This window comes from Lissotriton helveticus, chromosome 9 (genome assembly GCF_964261635.1).
Source record: "Lissotriton helveticus chromosome 9, aLisHel1.1, whole genome shotgun sequence".
Taxonomy (NCBI): domain Eukaryota; kingdom Metazoa; phylum Chordata; class Amphibia; order Caudata; family Salamandridae; genus Lissotriton; species Lissotriton helveticus.
This window is the reverse complement of record NC_136070.1, coordinates 375003543-375021894: the sequence shown is the minus strand read 5'-3', so window position 1 is coordinate 375021894 and position 18352 is coordinate 375003543. Positions and strand designations below refer to the sequence as shown.

The 18352-nt window shown below is 42.5% G+C and overlaps 1 protein-coding gene across 1 annotated transcript in view; it reads left to right on the top strand.

Moving 5' to 3' along the window:
• ATG2B (autophagy related 2B) overlaps positions 1-18352 on the top strand; it is a 1105913-nt gene that overhangs the window by 305689 nt on the left and 781872 nt on the right. Inside the window, exon 15 of the mRNA XM_078660122.1 lies at positions 13907-14180. Coding sequence (XP_078516248.1) covers positions 13907-14180 — 274 coding nt within the window. The remainder of the gene's footprint in view (positions 1-13906; positions 14181-18352) is intronic.

The following is an 18352-nucleotide window of genomic DNA, read 5'->3' as shown; positions in this document are numbered from 1 at the left end:
GCAAATGCATGCGGCACCGGCGGCCCATAGTGAGCATTTTTTGGCTGTTTTATGACTTAGAATATATAGCGCGCACTTCCTCGACAGCGTGGACTTTACTTAAAGGTGTAGCGCGGACTTGTGGAGCCCCGCAGCGCGGACTTTACCCGACTGCGTGAAAGTTGTTTTGATGTACTGCTATACTATTCTACAGTGCGCCATTGAATGTATCATTCTTTCAAAAGGCTTTTGTATTTAAGAAAGCGCGGACATGCTAAACAAAAGGATTTTTTTTAGCGGGATGGGAACAGCATTTTTATAATTTTACAGTGCGTGATCGAAGGTGTCATTCTTTCAAAAGGCGTTTTTATTTAATAAAGTGCCGACTTGCCAAACAAAAGGATTTTTCTTTTGCGTGATGGGAATAGCATTTTTATATAGCTTGGATATTATTCAACTGCGGCAAAGCAGTTCACAGCGCGGACTTACTTAAATGTTTTCAAAGACTTGACGAAATAAACAGCAATTTAAGAAGCTCGGCGGCACCCCCCTCGGAGGCTTCGTCTCAGATGTTAAAGCAAATGCATGCGGCACCGGCGGCCCATAGTGAGCATTTTTTGCCTGTTCTATGTCCTAGAAACATAAACTGTTGCACGCAGGGCACACGTTTACTTGATATAAAGAGGACGACTCTATAATATGTTGACTTCTGTCAACATATCGAATATCTACGTCACAAATATCATTATTTTTAATTATTGGTTTCCCTAGCTGGTCCAGCAATAAAAGGACGGAGGGAGCAGGAAAGTCTTCTATTGCACAGCAGACAACTTAATTTACCTATCCTTGCTTTCAGGCCACATTTACGGAGAAGGGTTTTTAGTGTATATTTAAGAACGTGTGCAAACAGTATGCCTTTCTTTCTTTACTTTTGCGACTGCGCTCGCTAAGTACTAAATGCAATGTAAGAACAACCTTAATAAAATTGCATTAAATACATTTCAAGAACAGAAGGTATACTAAAATAAAGTAAAAAAATAAACATGTACTCTCTGTCTGCAAACTTTCCTCTCGTGGGCATAAAATATGCATGTGGGTATGCATACTCCCTATTCGGCATGTATAGAAAATGAATTGTGCACTAGAATAAAATGGTCAGTGATGCCTCCCCCGAATCAAACTTCAAAAAGCATGCATACACTTTCTGCTAAACACACAACTGGACGCGCGTGTTCTGCTGCGCATATATGGCGATATAACATGCATTGCGTTCATGGCTGTATTGCGCAGCAGCCATTAAGTGTGTCTTTTTACCAAAAATTACTTCGTCAACAAAACTCACACTAGTGGCCCTCGCTATATTAGCAATGTTGAATGAGAGGAGAGTATTATATTATTCAAGAGGCAGCAACACACTGATGACTTTACTCTATAAAGTCCACCTCCGTTTCTGTTTTCACTTACCTCGCTTCCCGATTCCTTCTTTAAGAACGTGACAATGCCCTTTAACAATCACCTTCACATTTCATCCCGGGTTTACTCGTCTGCCACAGTTATTAACAAGCATTAGAAATGCAATCGGGCTCGGATTTATTTGAGTTCGAGCTAATGGCATTGTAAATGCCAATGTATTGTTGCTATGTGTTATGGAGTGTGTTCATGTGGTGTGTACTGCCAGTGATCTCCTTGTGAGTGTGAGAATATTGCACCGTTACTGCCTGTGATGTCCTTCTTGTGAGTGTGAGAAGCTTGCACCTCTGCTGCCTGTGGTCTCCTTGTGAGTGTAAGAAGCTTGCACTGCTGCTGCCTGTGATGTCGTTCTTGTGAGTGGGAGAAGATTGCACCTCAGCTGCCTGTGGTCTCCTTGTGAGTGTAAGAAGCTTGCACAGCTGCTGCCTGTGATGTCCTACTCACTACTCTACTCTACTCACTACTCTACTTTCTACTCACTACTCTACTCACTACTCTACTCACTACTCACTACTCTACTCACTACTCATTACTCTACTCACTACTCACTACTCTACTCACTACTCTGCTCACTACTCTACTCACTACTCACTACTCTGCTCACTACTCACTACTCTACTCACTACTCACTACTCTACTCACTACTCCCTACTCTACTCACTACTCAACTCACTACTTTCTACTCACTACTCTACTCACTACTCTACTCACTACACTACTCTACTCACTACTCACTTCTCTACTCACTACTCTGCACTCGCTACTTTACTCACTACTCTACTCACCTCACTACTCTACTCACCTCACTACTCTACTCACCTCACTACTCTACTCACCTCACTACTCTACTCACTACTGACTACTCTACTCACTACTCTGCACTCACTACTCACTACTCTACTCACTACTCTACTCACTACTCTGCACTCACTACTTTACCCACTACTCTACTCACTACTCTACTCACCTCACTACTCAACTCACTACTCAGCACTCACTGCTCACTACTCTACTCACTACTCTACTCACTACTCTACTCACTACTCTACTCACTACTCTACTCACTACTCTACTCACTACTCACTACTCTACTCACTACTCACTACTCTACTCACGACTCACTACTCTACTCACTACTCACTACTCTGCACTCACTACTCACTACTCACTACTCTACTCACTACTCACTACTCTACTCACTACTCACTACTCTACTCACTACTTTCTACTCACTACTCACTACTCTACTCACTACACTACTCTACTCACTACTCACTTCTCTACTCACTAACTTCTCCACTCACTACTTTACTCACTACTCTACTCACCTCACTACTCTACTCACTACTCTACTCACTACTGACTACTCTACTCACTACTCTGCACTCACTACTCACTACTCTACTCACTACTCTACTCACTACTCACTTCTCTACTCACTACTCTGCACTCACTACTTTACTCACTACTCTACTCACCTCACTACTCAACTCACTACTCACTACTCAGCACTCACTACTCTGCTCACCTCACTACTCTACTCACTACTCACTACTCTACTCACTACTCACTACTCTACTCACTACTCACTACTCTACTCACTACTCTACTCACTACTCTACTCACTACTCACTTCTCTACTCACTACTCTGCACTCACTACTTTACTCACTACTCTACTCACCTCACTACTCAACTCACTACTCACTACTCTACTCACTACTCAGCACTCACTACTCTGCTCACCTCACTACTCTACTCACTACTCACTACTCTACTGACTACTCTACTCACTACTCTGCACTCACTACTCACTACTCTACTCACTTCTCTACTCACTTCTCTACTCACTACTCTGCACTCACTACTTTACTCACTACTCTACTCACCTCACTACTCTACTCACCTCACTACTCAACTCACTACTCACTACTCTACTCACTACTCAGCACTCACTACTCTGCTCACCTCACTACTCTACTCACTACTCACTACTCTACTGACTACTCTACTCACTACTCTGCACTCACTACTCACTACTCTACTCACTACTCTACTCACTTCTCTACTCACTACTCTGCACTCACTACTTTACTCACTACTCTACTCACCTCACTACTCTACTCACCTCACTACTCAACTCACTACTCACTTCTCTACTCACTACTCTGCACTCACTACTTTACTCACTACTCTACTCACCTCACTACTCTACTCACCTCACTACTCAACTCACTACTCACTACTCTACTCACTACTCAGCACTCACTACTCTGCTCACCTCACTACTCTACTCACCTCACTACTCTACTCACTACTCACTACTCTACTACTCTACTCACTACTCTACTCACTACTCTACTCACTACTCTACTCACGACTCACTACTCTACTCACGACTCACTACTCTACTCACGACTCACTACTCTGCACTCACTACTCACTACTCTACTCTCTACTCACTACTCTGCACTCACTACTCACTACTCTACTCTCTACTCACTACTCACTACTCTAACTACTCACTACTCTACTCACTACTCACTTCTCTACTCACTACTCTGCACTCACTACTTTACTCACTACTCTGCTCACCTCACTACTCTACTCACTACTCACTACTCTACTCACTACTCTGCACTCACTACTTTACTCATTACTCTACTCACCTCACTACTCTACTCACTACTCACTACTCTACTCACTACTCACTACTCTACTCACTACTCTACTCACTACTCTACTCACTACTCTACTCACTACTCTGCACTCACTACTTTACTCACTACTCTACTCACCTCACTACTCAACTCACTACTCACTACTCAGCACTCACTACTCTGCTCACCTCACTACTCTACTCACTACTCACTACTCTACTCACTACTCACTACTCTACTCACTACTCACTACTCTACTCACTACTCTACTCACTACTCTGCACTCACTACTCACTACTCTACTCACTACTCTACTCACTACTCACTTCTCTACTCACTACTCTGCACTCACTACTTTACTCACTACTCTACTCACCTCACTACTCAACTCACTACTCACTACTCTACTCACTACTCAGCACTCACTACTCTGCTCACCTCACTACTCTACTCACTACTCACTACTCTACTGACTACTCTACTCACTACTCTGCACTCACTACTCACTACTCTACTCACTACTCTACTCACTTCTCTACTCACTACTCTGCACTCACTACTTTACTCACTACTCTACTCACCTCACTACTCTACTCACCTCACTACTCAACTCACTACTCACTACTCTACTCACTACTCAGCACTCACTACTCTGCTCACCTCACTACTCTACTCACTACTCACTACTCTACTGACTACTCTACTCACTACTCTGCACTCACTACTCACTACTCTACTCACTACTCTACTCACTTCTCTACTCACTACTCTGCACTCACTACTTTACTCACTACTCTACTCACCTCACTACTCTACTCACCTCACTACTCAACTCACTACTCACTTCTCTACTCACTACTCTGCACTCACTACTTTACTCACTACTCTACTCACCTCACTACTCTACTCACCTCACTACTCAACTCACTACTCACTACTCTACTCACTACTCAGCACTCACTACTCTGCTCACCTCACTACTCTACTCACCTCACTACTCTACTCACTACTCACTACTCTACTCACTACTCTACTCACTACTCTACTCACTACTCTACTCACGACTCACTACTCTACTCACGACTCACTACTCTACTCACGACTCACTACTCTGCACTCACTACTCACTACTCTACTCTCTACTCACTACTCTGCACTCACTACTCACTACTCTACTCTCTACTCACTACTCACTACTCTACTAACTACTCACTACTCTACTCACTACTCACTTCTCTACTCACTACTCTGCACTCACTACTTTACTCACTACTCTGCTCACCTCACTACTCTACTCACTACTCACTACTCTACTCACTACTCACTACTCTGCACTCACTACTTTACTCACTACTCTACTCACCTCACTACTCTACTCACTACTCACTACTCTACTCACTACTCTACTCACTACTCTACTCACTACTCTACTCACTACTCTGCACTCACTACTTTACTCACTACTCTACCCACCTCACTACTCTACTCACTACTCACTACTCTACTCACTACTCTACTCACTACTCTGCACTCACTACTTTACTCACTATTCTACTCACTACTCACTTCTCTACTCACTACTCTGCACTCACTACTTTACTCACTACTCTACTCACTAGATGTGCGGTGGCAAGACAACAGAAGTGTGTGATGAAGGTGGAACTACTAGTGTGAAGGAAAGGATGCTATGTCAAGAAGACACAAACTCACAAAAAGGAAACACACACACACACACACACACACACACACACATACATACATAAAGTGATTTCATATATTGGAATAAACGTGCAGTACACATGTAGAATGAGACTGTCACAAAAAGGGTAGTACATCATGATTGAATTAGATCAAGTAAATAAAACTATCTTCAAGTAAAGGAAGGATTAGTACTGCCTTCCTGGGGCAGACAAAGGAATAATCTATTGTAAGTAGATAAATGGCTTGTGGCACTAGAAGGCGCATACGCCTATTTAGCCAAATAGCAACATAAACAGTTGCTTATTTCCAGGTTTAAATCACATTTTTTATTATTTCATAGCAAAAACATAAAGGGGCAACAAAACCCGATACAAATACATGCGATCGCTTAAAACAAAATATACACTTTACATTGGACACTCATGTTTGCACTGAACGAAAAATGCTGCCATTTTGTGTCGACATTTACTGATGGTCTTCGGCACTGGAATGGAAAGTGCACCAAGCTCACAGAAAAGAAAAGCCCCTTTCATCCTTCAGGTCAATGAGATGAGCACCACTGAACTGGTTAACAATAAACGTATTATTCAGCACCCAGGAGTGATGGTGAGCTTTGCAAATGCATATTATGTTACACTTCGAGAATGCACACAAGCACCAGTTAACAACTACAATGCACGCCTGTCCTCCCTTCGGTTGAAAATTCACTACTTTGAAAAAATTCTGCCCACGGACATATCCCATAACTATCTGGGTGAAACCAAAGTTCAAACTATGTGATTGAATCCGATATCCCTGCGGTTGAATGCGAACTTGCACTACCGTGACACTGTGTGTGTTCTAAGACAATGGCATGGGCCTTCTGTGCAACCAAAATCTGTACTTGTATGTTGTGTGACTTACGTCAATTGATGTCACCCAACCCTTCACTAGAGGATGATGCCAATACACCTCCTGTATCATAGTGTAACCCAGCTCTCTCTGGCACAGCACCCCCAACCACATCTCTGCAATCACGGTGTGACCAGAGGCGCCTCTTGAAACCTCACTACAATAGTCATTAATAGGCAGAAAGTCGATTCGGTCTACATCTAGGGCCTAGTGGAATTAAATTGTACCTACATCACAGGACTATAAAGGAGGTGTTATAATGCGTCATCTATAACAAAGTAATAACCTTTGTGTTAGTACCCCATGACATCAGCAGAAAATGCCACCTAAAATATTACAAGCATCAGCCAATTCAGAACTCGCCCATGGCTAAAGTTTTTCAAAAGTTGTACAAAAACTGGCCTCTTAAGAGAGGGGTAAATTTTCAGTATTCGTCACTTTAGGATGTAAATTATAAATTACCAATATGTCATAAATCACTAATGTCTTACGACTACCATCATGGCAGGTTAATTATAACTTTAAAAGTACAAATATTTTTAATACGCTCACTTTCACTCCACTTAAACAAATAAAGCAAAGTCTAATCAGAGAGTCAGGCAGTTACCGGCACCGTGGATGAAAGACAAACATACCAGCGCCATTAATTCAACAGAAAAAAACAGCGCTTTCACATTTTTTTCACACACGAGAGAAAGGAATACCTAGAGCCCAGGGAAGGGATTTGAAACAAAAACAGAAAAGTGCGAAATTTATTTTTGCCACACCTGGGCTCAAAGGAGTTATGACAGTGGTGTTATCCAAATACAGACTAACCCGCACTTGTGCCTACTCACCGAGTCCGCCTCGGGCTTCAGCTGCTGCAGGGTGCACAGGCTGCGTGCGCCACTCATCATATAAGGATCCGCACAGACTGATCCTTTATCAGGATCGGGGCCGGGGTGGGGGCTCTGCGGGTTATTTAGAGCCTCCACTCTACTCTCAGCCAGGACAGGAGCCACAAATCATGTTATAACGTCCACTCCAGAGTGGGCCCCGGCACCTCTGTGTGTTTTCACTGAAAGCCGACACTGTTTTCAGCTTCATGGTCCCCCTGGCCAGTGCCTGACCCCTCCCCCAGCCCCCAGCCCCCTCGTTCTGGCCTCCCTTGTGGCGCGCGGCCCCTCTGCTCCCCCCCCCCCCCCCTGTGGAACGGGTCCAGAGGGCAGACATTGCTTCATGCAGGGACGGGGTTGGCACGCGCGTGCCCGGTCACAGCCCCTCCCGGCACAATTCCAGCGGTGCTGGCCTCTGAAACATACATTTGCAGCTGGACTGAGGAGAGGAGGGGGGCATCTGACTGTACATTCTTGCAAACTCTCTGTCCTGCGCCCTCCTTTGCCCCAGCCCAATTAACTCAAATCGGCGCCGAGAAGCGGGATGACTCCAAGCGCTTGACATGGGCTTCCACCTCCCACACACCCACCTCTGCTTATCCTTTGTGACTCACCAGCCCCATTCCACTTTACAGAAAATCACGCATTGCTTGACGCGCGCCCGACAAACGCACTGCTAGATGGTGAACGTGCACACCATCTGGATTGCATTACACGGGCCCTCTGACAGCTCCTAATTAGGATTAATCACTCTGCCGTGCTCGTTCTCGCACACAATATGCCACATCGGGCACGCGTACATTACTTACAGCCTATCACATCTACGTTTCTAAATACACATCACAGCAAAGACGAATCACTAGGCAGATGCCATTAAAACTACGGAATGTGCCAGGAATGTGCCAGCCGGAGCCCTTTCTGCATTGAACACATTAGGGCTCGCAAGCTCCGCCTCCACGTCGTGGAGTCTAAGGCCCGAGCCCTAAAAACTACTGCTGAGCGCAGGCTAGAGCTCATCGCTAACATTGCACTAGTACGTTACTGGGCCTTGCTGCTACTGCCGCCTGCGCGCCTTGCTTCGCTCCCCTCCCCCTCACTTCCTGCCACCCGCTTACCTCACCCGCCCCCACCTTTTCTTCCCCTCTGGAAATGTTCACCATAAAAGTCCACACCGAATATGGAAATACTAAAAAAAAAGAATGGAAAGCCTAAGGCTGCCAAACATTTAAAAAAAAAAACAAATGGGAGTTCCAGAAAGAGGAGAGCTTTCATATCCGTACATGCCTCTGATGCGCAGCAGTCTATTACATTTTTATTTAGCAAATTAATCGTTATTACCAGTCATACTTGTTGCTCTCGCTGGACCAGCAATAAAAGTGGGGGGAGGGGGTACTAAGCAGGAAGGTATTGTATTGCATGCTAAACAATCTTATTTCTCAATTCCTTGCCTGCAAGTCTTATTCACGAAGGAAGGAATGGCGGTGGATAGTAAAAACGGAAGCAAGCACTGTTCCTAATTTTGTTTACTTGTGCGTGTATGCTAGCTGGCTACAAATCCAATGTTATTTCGTATACTGATGCTATGTGTACAGTTTTGTATTTTTATCGTATATCAAATTAAGGCAAGCAGCTTTTATTTTGAGATCAGATTTCTATGCGCTTATGGCTAATAACAATAATATACATTTATTAAGCAGGAAATGATCTGTAAGGGTATCTAGTTAAGCACAAAGTCACCTGTGAGGGTATCTAGGTACTAATCATCGAAAAAATTAAGCAAGCTATTGTCACAAATTACATTGTGCTGGTATAATTTAACACCAATTAAAAGTTTTATAGCGGCTGATGCCATTTGAAAGTAGCCCGAACTGACTTGCATCCATCCATCCATCATTCATGCATCCACCCATCCATCCACCCAACAATACTGCATCCATACATTATTTATTCATGCACCTACCAATCCATCCATCCATCCACCCACCCACCCATCCATCATGCATCCACCCATCATGCATGCATCCATCCATACATCATTCGTGCATGCATCCATCCATCCACCCACCCATCCTGCATCTATACACCATACATTCATGCACCCACCCAGTCATCCATCCACTCATCCATCTACTCATCCATCCATCATACATACAGCCATCATGCATGCATCCATGCATCAATTCATACATCATTAATGCATCCATCCATTCACCCATCCAACCATCATGCATCCACCTATCATGTATGCATCCACCCATCCATCCATCCACCCATCCTGCATCCATACATCATTCATTAATGCAATTCTCATCCCATACACCCATTCTGCATCCATCATTCATGCATTCATCCACCTATCATGCATGCATTAAATTTGCATTAGCTAAATTTCCCTGGCAGAAAGTGTGCATAACACATAAAGCAAAAAAAAAAATGTACTTTGCCCCAGCAGTAGATACGCATGGTACATTATACTGCCTGCTCTTTTACTGTAAAGATGTGCATGGTACAGTTAGCATTAACTTACATACACTCCTTGCAGGTAGTGTGCCTAATATTATAAACTAAGAACATATACAGTATAACAGTTATCCACTTCTACTTGCAAATAAGGTATAATACAATATACAACAACGCATGCTATCCATACAGGAAGTCTGCATAGTAGAATAACAGCGCCCACTCTATTTCCCTGCAAATAGAAAATTATGCATAGTGCAGCATGGCAACACCTATTCTGTCTATGTGGGTGTATGCATGGTACAATAAAGCAGCATCTGCTTTGTCCATGCAAGTAGTATGCATGATACAATAAAACACACATATTTTCTCCCTGTAGAAGGTATGCATAATACAGTAAAGCAGCACCCGTTTTATAACTTGCATCAGGTGTATGTAGTATAGTAAAGCAAACACGTGTACCAGATATCTGCAAAAAGTTGCATGAAGTTATAAAGATGAGCACCCCCCCTCCCACTACCCCCATTACTTTACCTGCATGTTATTTACCTTTCATTGTAAAGCAGTGACATTGCTATACTCTTGCATAAGCAATAGATACATCTGTTAAATAAAAAATGTGTGCTGTCACTGCAGGTGTGCACTGCATAATGAAGCTGCAACAAGCCCCCTTTACCTGCAAAATGTGCGCACAAACTTTTAAGCACAAATATACACCTCTATGTGCATAATGCAAGCACCATTCCATAAAGCAAATGCCACATGGTGTTTCTGCAACACATGTACATTGTTCCATAAAGCATGGATCTGCACCTTCTATCTGTAGAATGTGCTCATGGCCCAAAGAAGTAAACAATGCATATACTTCCTGCATAAGGTGGCCAGACAGAAGTTGTATATAACAAGGCCAATGATGCACTCTTTTTATGGAGGCAGAAGATGTGCACGTTATAGTTACATGCACCATCCGTAATAGCAGTGCTTTACATGCAGATTGTACTAACCTGCATCCACTCCTTACAAAGCAAAAAAAGGTATATTAAGCTACAAAGAGTATGTGTAACAGTAAATGCAATAAATACGCTTAAGTCATGATGTCTATTAATTAAGTGCAAACAGTAGCTGCACTAAGCATTTTACTGCAAGCAATAAATGCTGATGTATCTTAGAAGCGGTCCCAGGTGCTATGCTAGTTTGAGAGCGGCCTTAAGTATTCAATATGTTATTATCATGCATATGTCCCGCCTGGCCACTTTTAACTCTGCACCTATGGTCTGCCTAAATGAATAAATGGTTGCTGGATAAATGCTGTATAATAGAATTCGTGCAGTCTGTAAACATTAGCATTCTCCAAGTAAATCTTCAAGGTGCTTGATATGTCATTAATTAAAAAAATTGTAGAAAAGGTTCAGTATAGCATCTTGTTAGCATCCTGCTGAACATGTTTCTGAAAATATTTGTTCTCTTTTTAGCCTTAGTCTATCTGCATACCCTTGTATCTCTCACACCATCTCTTTGTAATGTTAACAAGTAATATCCTATATTACTTTTAAAGTATATCCATGTGTATGCCTTCCCTTGGTATATATAGATAACTCTAATTACTAAAATATGCAGTAATTTGCTGGCTGTTTACTATTTTTATATAACTCTTAGAGTATATTCATTTGTCTGCCTGCCTTATGTAGATATATATATTACTAGCTTATGTCTACAGTATATACATTAGTCTGCTTGTTGAATGATCTAATGTCTTGTAAATTTGCAACATTTTCTGTTTGTATTTTTTTTTGTAATACATGTAATTCTAAATATGTAAGTTTTTAACTGGTTCTTTTGTAAAGAAAAAAATTCAATTTTTTCATGTAACTATTGGCCTTATGTTTTAAACTGGTTCTTACGTATAATGTTATAACACCTTCAAGTAAAGTGCATACTATAAAAAATAGCAATAAATAAATACTTAAGGACATAAGGAAGCACTACTACAGTCACCTCCACATTTTATACGAAGCTCCCTTGTATGCCAAAAACAATAGCCACCATTGCTCATTACAGGGACCCTGTGTTTTAGGATTGCTGCAGTACAGTTTGTGATTCATAACTTTTCAGGATGCATGCATCTAAAAGCAGCATATTGCCATGAAACTAACATCCATGTAAAATGTTACAATGTAGCACCTCAGTCACTCTACAGTTGATTGCATAGATTCAAATATTAACTTACTGAGCCCCGCTGCTGCAACACATTTTCAATTAGCAGTAAAGCCTGTATCAGCACTAGCACGTTAAGTAGCATACAAAAGCAAAGTAACATTAAATGCATAACAATGCACTTTAATGCAGTAATATGAAATACCATACTGAATGCATAATTAAAATGTTTAACTTTCTACAAAACATATTTTATATGTACTTTTTTATGCTAAGAAAACTTAAATACTGCATTAAAAACTTTTCTACAACACATATTTTATATGTACCTTTTTATGCTAACAAAATTGAAAAACCGCGTAAATAAAAAAAATGCAATTTACAACACTAATAGCTCAAACTTAACTAATGCGAGACCTATTGCATTGCAAATGCTTGTTTACACTCGGTAGTCGGATGTGTGCCTATTGGGGTCGGTGTGGAGCGGATTGTCGTGGGCCTCACCGGGGAGATGTCGGGCTGCCGCTCCATGCCACAGTAGGGCTGTACACCTGGGCCCTAGCACCGCAGTCCTCCTCCGCTCCTTTGTCCCCTTCTGGCTGCTCGGATCACACCGGCTGCCACGAATAGTTACGCTGCCGTGGGCCTTCCAAAACCTCCGCTGCAGCTGTCTCTCACTTTTCTAACCGCAACGCCGGGCACTTCAGTGAGTCAGCCGCACCCAGCTTTCTCCCTCCATTGTAAGATACGTTCCTGTCCACTGGGACCCGGTTCCCACTGATTGCAGCCTATGATGAGGTACTTTGTTCCGGTGCCGCTGCGTGGGTGGCGATCTGTTTCTGTCATGCTACCGATGTTAATTCATTGCCTGCGGGAGCACGTCTCTCGAGGTCCCGGATGGACCACGGATACAGGACTCGCAGCGTCTCTTGCTGGGTCTGTGTCACCGACCCCCTCCAACATCACTGGATGGCAGCGGTAGGTTCCTGGCATCAGCGACCCACCTTATGATGGCACAGTACATGGATAATATGTTGGATATACTGGGATGTAGGCTGTGGGATATGGGAGCCTTCTCAGTTGACAGCCATCTGGCAACTGAATGTTGAATGTTGAATGTTGTATTAATGAAAATTTGAAAATAAAGATTAAAAGAAAGTTACCTCCCAATGTGTCTGTCTTCAAGAAGCTATCCTATCAGAAGTAAAGGCAAGAAACACATGTTCTCATGGCCTCCAAAGATGTTTGAGCAAGTGCTTAGTGATCCTTCATGTCTATAGCTGAAGGGCAAATGGTGCATGATTAAAAAGACAGCGTGAATGAGGATACATCTCACATATTTGCGTAGATGTGAACAGAGTTTTGTAAAGTGTTTCATGCCTGCCTGGTTGTGTAATTCTCTCTTTGCCTGCAATCCATATAATTTATGTTCTGGTTGATATGCCTTTTTACAGCATCCAATATTGGCTCCTTACTTCCCCTGTTTTCGAATTGTTTACTTTGCTTGAATGTCGGTTGTTAGGAAGATATATTCTTAGGGGTATGGTCTGACATTATATCACACACCTGTACAAAGTTTGAAGGGTTTTGTACCCAGTCTTTCCATGTTGCATTTAAATTACAATTACATGTTGTTTATACTTGTATTAATTTGAACTTAAGACACAAGTGTTTTAAGAATTTCATAACAATGTTTGTTCTTTTCTTGTATTTCCAGCACAAGGCTTTTACAGAAATTTTCCTCGACGATTCACGTGCCCCATCCAACTGCCGTGTGTCTGTTAATGTTACTGCCCCAGAAATAAATCTTGCTGTTCGATTCCCAATACCTGATTTGCGCTCTGACCAAGAACGAGGACCATGGTTCAAGAAATCACTGCAAAAAGAGATCCTGTATCTTCAGTTTATGGACCCAGAATTTAAAAGTGAATTCGTTGGGGGTTCCTCTCCAGAACAAGTGAAATTAGAACTTACATTTAAGGAGCTAACAGGTGATTACTAAATTCTTGGATATTATTTCATTTAAACCTTTTAAATGAGTGCACTCACATCTAAATTATTCTTTCTAAATGTTATGCTGGGAATATCACACATCTGTTCACATTTCCTGTGACAGAAATGCTGCTTTTTAGGGATTTAAGTGAAAATAGAGGAAGGGCCAGTGATTGGGGAACAGTAACAATAGAAATCCCTACTACCGTAAATGTTTTTAACAGACCATTGTCTTGGGTTTGAACCACAAAAGCTCAGAGGATTTTCAAATACACCCATTTTCCTGAAAGGAAAACGGGTTGCATTTAAAAAAAATATATATTGCTTTATTTAAAAGAAATCCCGGACATGGTAGTCTGGTGACCCCCCAACAGGCCACCATCCCCGTGATTTTAGGGATTTCAGGGGCTGGTTAACTCCAGGTTAGACTACGGTAACGTCCTGTACCTGGGAGCCCCTGCATCAGTTGTTCATAAACTCCAGGTGGCTCAGAACGCGGCAGCTAGAGTCCTTACAGGAACCAAAGCCAGAAGCTCGGCAAAACCAGCCCTCAAAAGCCTGCACTGGCTCCCAGTGAAAGAGCGCATCACCTTCAAGACGCTCTGCATTTCGCACAAAATCATGCACGACAAGGGCCCCCAATCCTCAAACCCCTGATGAAACCACATCAGTCTACCAAAAATCTAAGATCGGATGCACTTGCCCTGGCCTACATCCCTAGAATAAAAAAGGCAAGATCCGGCGGCCGTTTGTTCGCCTACAACGCGCCAAAGCTCTGGTATACCCTCCCATTAGCCATGAGGAAAGACCATAACCTCCTCTCCTTCCGAAAACAATTAAAAACTTGGCTCTTCCCCTAAACTCTCTGTTTTCTGACCTCCCCCTCGGAAGAAAAAAAACTAGGTCCTCTCAGCGCTGGGATGCCCAAGGGTAGCTATGCGCTCTACAAATCCCTTTCCAAATTCCCCCCAAAAAAAAAAAAATCCCAATTGGTCGCAAATTGCGACCTACCTCACTAATATTCATACAATATTCACGAGGTGGGTCGATTTGCGCCTCACTGGGAATCGCTAAATGAAACTCATGGGGTTTCATACGTTGGGAATAGCGATTGCCTAGTTGCGATTCTCAGAAAGTCACGATTGAGTAATCTCTATTTCCAATATTGATACATGTGGTCCATAGTGTGCAACATAACTAATCAAAAAACAACCCCTCCCCAGGATAGTGAGACAATGCCTCCTATCCAAACTGATCCTCAAAAAACGGTTGAGTAGATCTACAAAGTCCAAAACTGTAATAAGTCGTTGGTAGTATGCAAGGATGTATTTTCTGTTGCCTCTCTGTGTGCGATCATCAGTCAGACTATATCATCCACTAATCTTGGCATGTATCTGGGAACATCAAGCCTGTTTCCAGGGTCCAGTATTCAGTTAACTCCTGTATATGTGCTACTCGCTGAAAAGCACTTCCACACCTCATATGGGGTAGCAAGAGCTATATAAATGCAACCCCTTCCTTCTTCTATCCCTCCACTATACTTTTCAATCCAACTAACATGTCCACCGCTCAAATTAATTTCATATTTTCCTTTACCAATTAATCACTAATCCTTTTTGGGTTCCGGAGTAGCATATTACTCGCCGAAAAAAATTATTTCCAGCCTCATCAGGGGTAGTAAGCACTATATAAATGCAATTCCAATTCCAATTACTTGGAAATATCAATGAGCTTAATGAATAGAAATGTCTTTTGTTTATCTTCTGTTTTCTTTTAGATGTGAGTCTAGGGTGTTTCTGCATGTTATTTTATGTTCCTTGCTATCATGGTGTTAAGAAACCATTAAGTAAATACTCTGCCAAAATGTTTTTCTGTGATTATCACTCCGATTTCTTACCAAAATTTTCAGATGCTACTGAGATATTAGCCAGTTCACTTACCTGTAGGGCAGGTGTGCTGAAGTCATAGCAGAAATTCCTGTTTGCCCATACAACCTATAGATTTTCTTTTCTCATAAAAACATTCATAGCACTGCTGATAACGTGATAATTCAGGGCTGAAGAGTACAAGAATAGGACTTATAGTAATTAAACCTACTGTGAAGTAATTTTCAATTTCTCATTCATTCTTCTCAGACCTATCACTTAATGAAAACATTCAAAGGTGTGCCAACTTTTGAGCTGATTCGGTGTTGAAGGAATCCATCTACATGTTACATGTAAACATACATGTTACTTGAACTGGAGTAACTACTCAGAAACATAAGTTGTTTTCCTCACGAATCAGCAGTTAGATAGCTAAGAATGTTCACCAGAACCACATATTGTGTTAAGGGTATAAGAAATAGAGCTAAAGGAGAGATCCACACAAATTTCTAAATGAAAGTTCTGAGATTTCCTGACCACTCCGATCAGAACAATCCCAGAGGCTTGTAGCTCACCAAAAGGCTCTCTTATATCCTGGAGAGGTATGGTTAAAAAAGAATCCCATGCAGGTGACAGGTAGTATCACCCATCTAACAACACATAGATCTGTGTCTCACAATAGCTTAAGAGACAACAACCAAAGCTGTGATACTGCTTTAATTGAGTCCAAATATCGTTAAAGAGCACTAAAAGAAAACTCCAAGTGCAGGCACATTGACAGGTGGAGTATAAATAGAAATAATACCTGTGCAGTCAAAGGGGTCTGAAAGCTCATGTCTTGGGACCTTCAATTGGTGAACTTGTGGTGATCATGTAGGTAAACACCCCTGTTCCTAATAACCTTGACCAGATAGTTCATAATCTAAGTCTGAAACAAATCTCATGGTAGAATCACAAAGACATTCCAGCAAGGCTGGCAGATCTGTCAAAAGTTCCACCCACCTGAAATCCAGGTACAGCGAGAACAGAGATAGCCCATCCTTTCACCTCCAGACTAACCCTCCACACTGACTGGTGAACAGATGCGGGCGATTAGCCTTAAGAGGAAAGGGAGGAGAAAAAAGGAAATAAGGAGAAATTTATTCTCATGGAGTTAGGGTGGCTGTCTCATTTTTGGTACCCCAAAGTAATGACACAGGAAACAGGGTAACTGTCCCCAGGCAACACCTTTAAGGAAAACAAACACAAAAAGGGGATAAGTATCATTCAAGAAAGGAAAGAGCACACGGAGTATAGCCCCAATATCACTTTCCTCTAAAACACCAGAAGTATATGCTCACCAGTATCGTGTAAGGCATCAATCAAAGAAACTCTTATTTATCCATAGGAGGTAATCCAAGTCTTCCTATTAGCAACATAGGAAATAGTCCAGGACATCAAGCCACAGTCTAGACAGCCAAATAAAGTCTCCAAACAAAAGTACAGGCAGAGCACACAAGGGGCCGGACTGCACAACACTGGACTTACAAAGGGGTAACTCGCTATTCAAGGTCCATGGAGTGAGTGACCAAAACTCTCTGTGAAGCTGGCTAAGGCACAGTGCACTGACCTGGGGAGGGAAGGGTGGAACTTAAATGACAACGAAGGTGCGCATAGCCATACGTGTCCTGAAACCAGCGAAGCATTGTTTGCAGGTCTGATGTAAAAGGCAAAGAATCCGCCGGCTGTCAAAATAAGGGACCCAGGGGAAATACAGGAAGCAGGAAGTCCAGAGCCGGGTAGAAGGAGCCTTTTCTCCCATAGGAAGATCGAAGTCAAGCATCAATAACACGTAGGATGCAATCTAAATAGACCGTGCCTCCTATCACATGACTGTCACACATAATGAACTGCCAAAAACTTGCGAGTTCTTGTGTACGCAGGCAATCTCAAAGAATGAAAGAAGGTCATACACAAGGTGAAAATCAGATTCCAGTAACATCTGGGAAGCGCCCACAAAGGTTTCGCACAAAATCGTAAAGAAACGAGGAAAACCCACAATAGGCGTTTAATTAACAGGGTCACCAAAAACACCCGTGCAGAGGGAGTGGAGGTACAGTGACTAGGGGCTCATTACACCACCGAACGAGGACATCGGTTAGGAACAGACCACGCAGCTAGCGCGGGTCGGACTAGGCCTGGACGGAGTTGGAAGTGACAATAAAAAACTGCGGAGTTCCACAAGTGGCGGAGTGCAGCGTGAATGCCGTTTGCGCTGATCTTCCTGACTCTTCAGTAGAAATTCTACCCGAGCGCCAGCTCTTGCT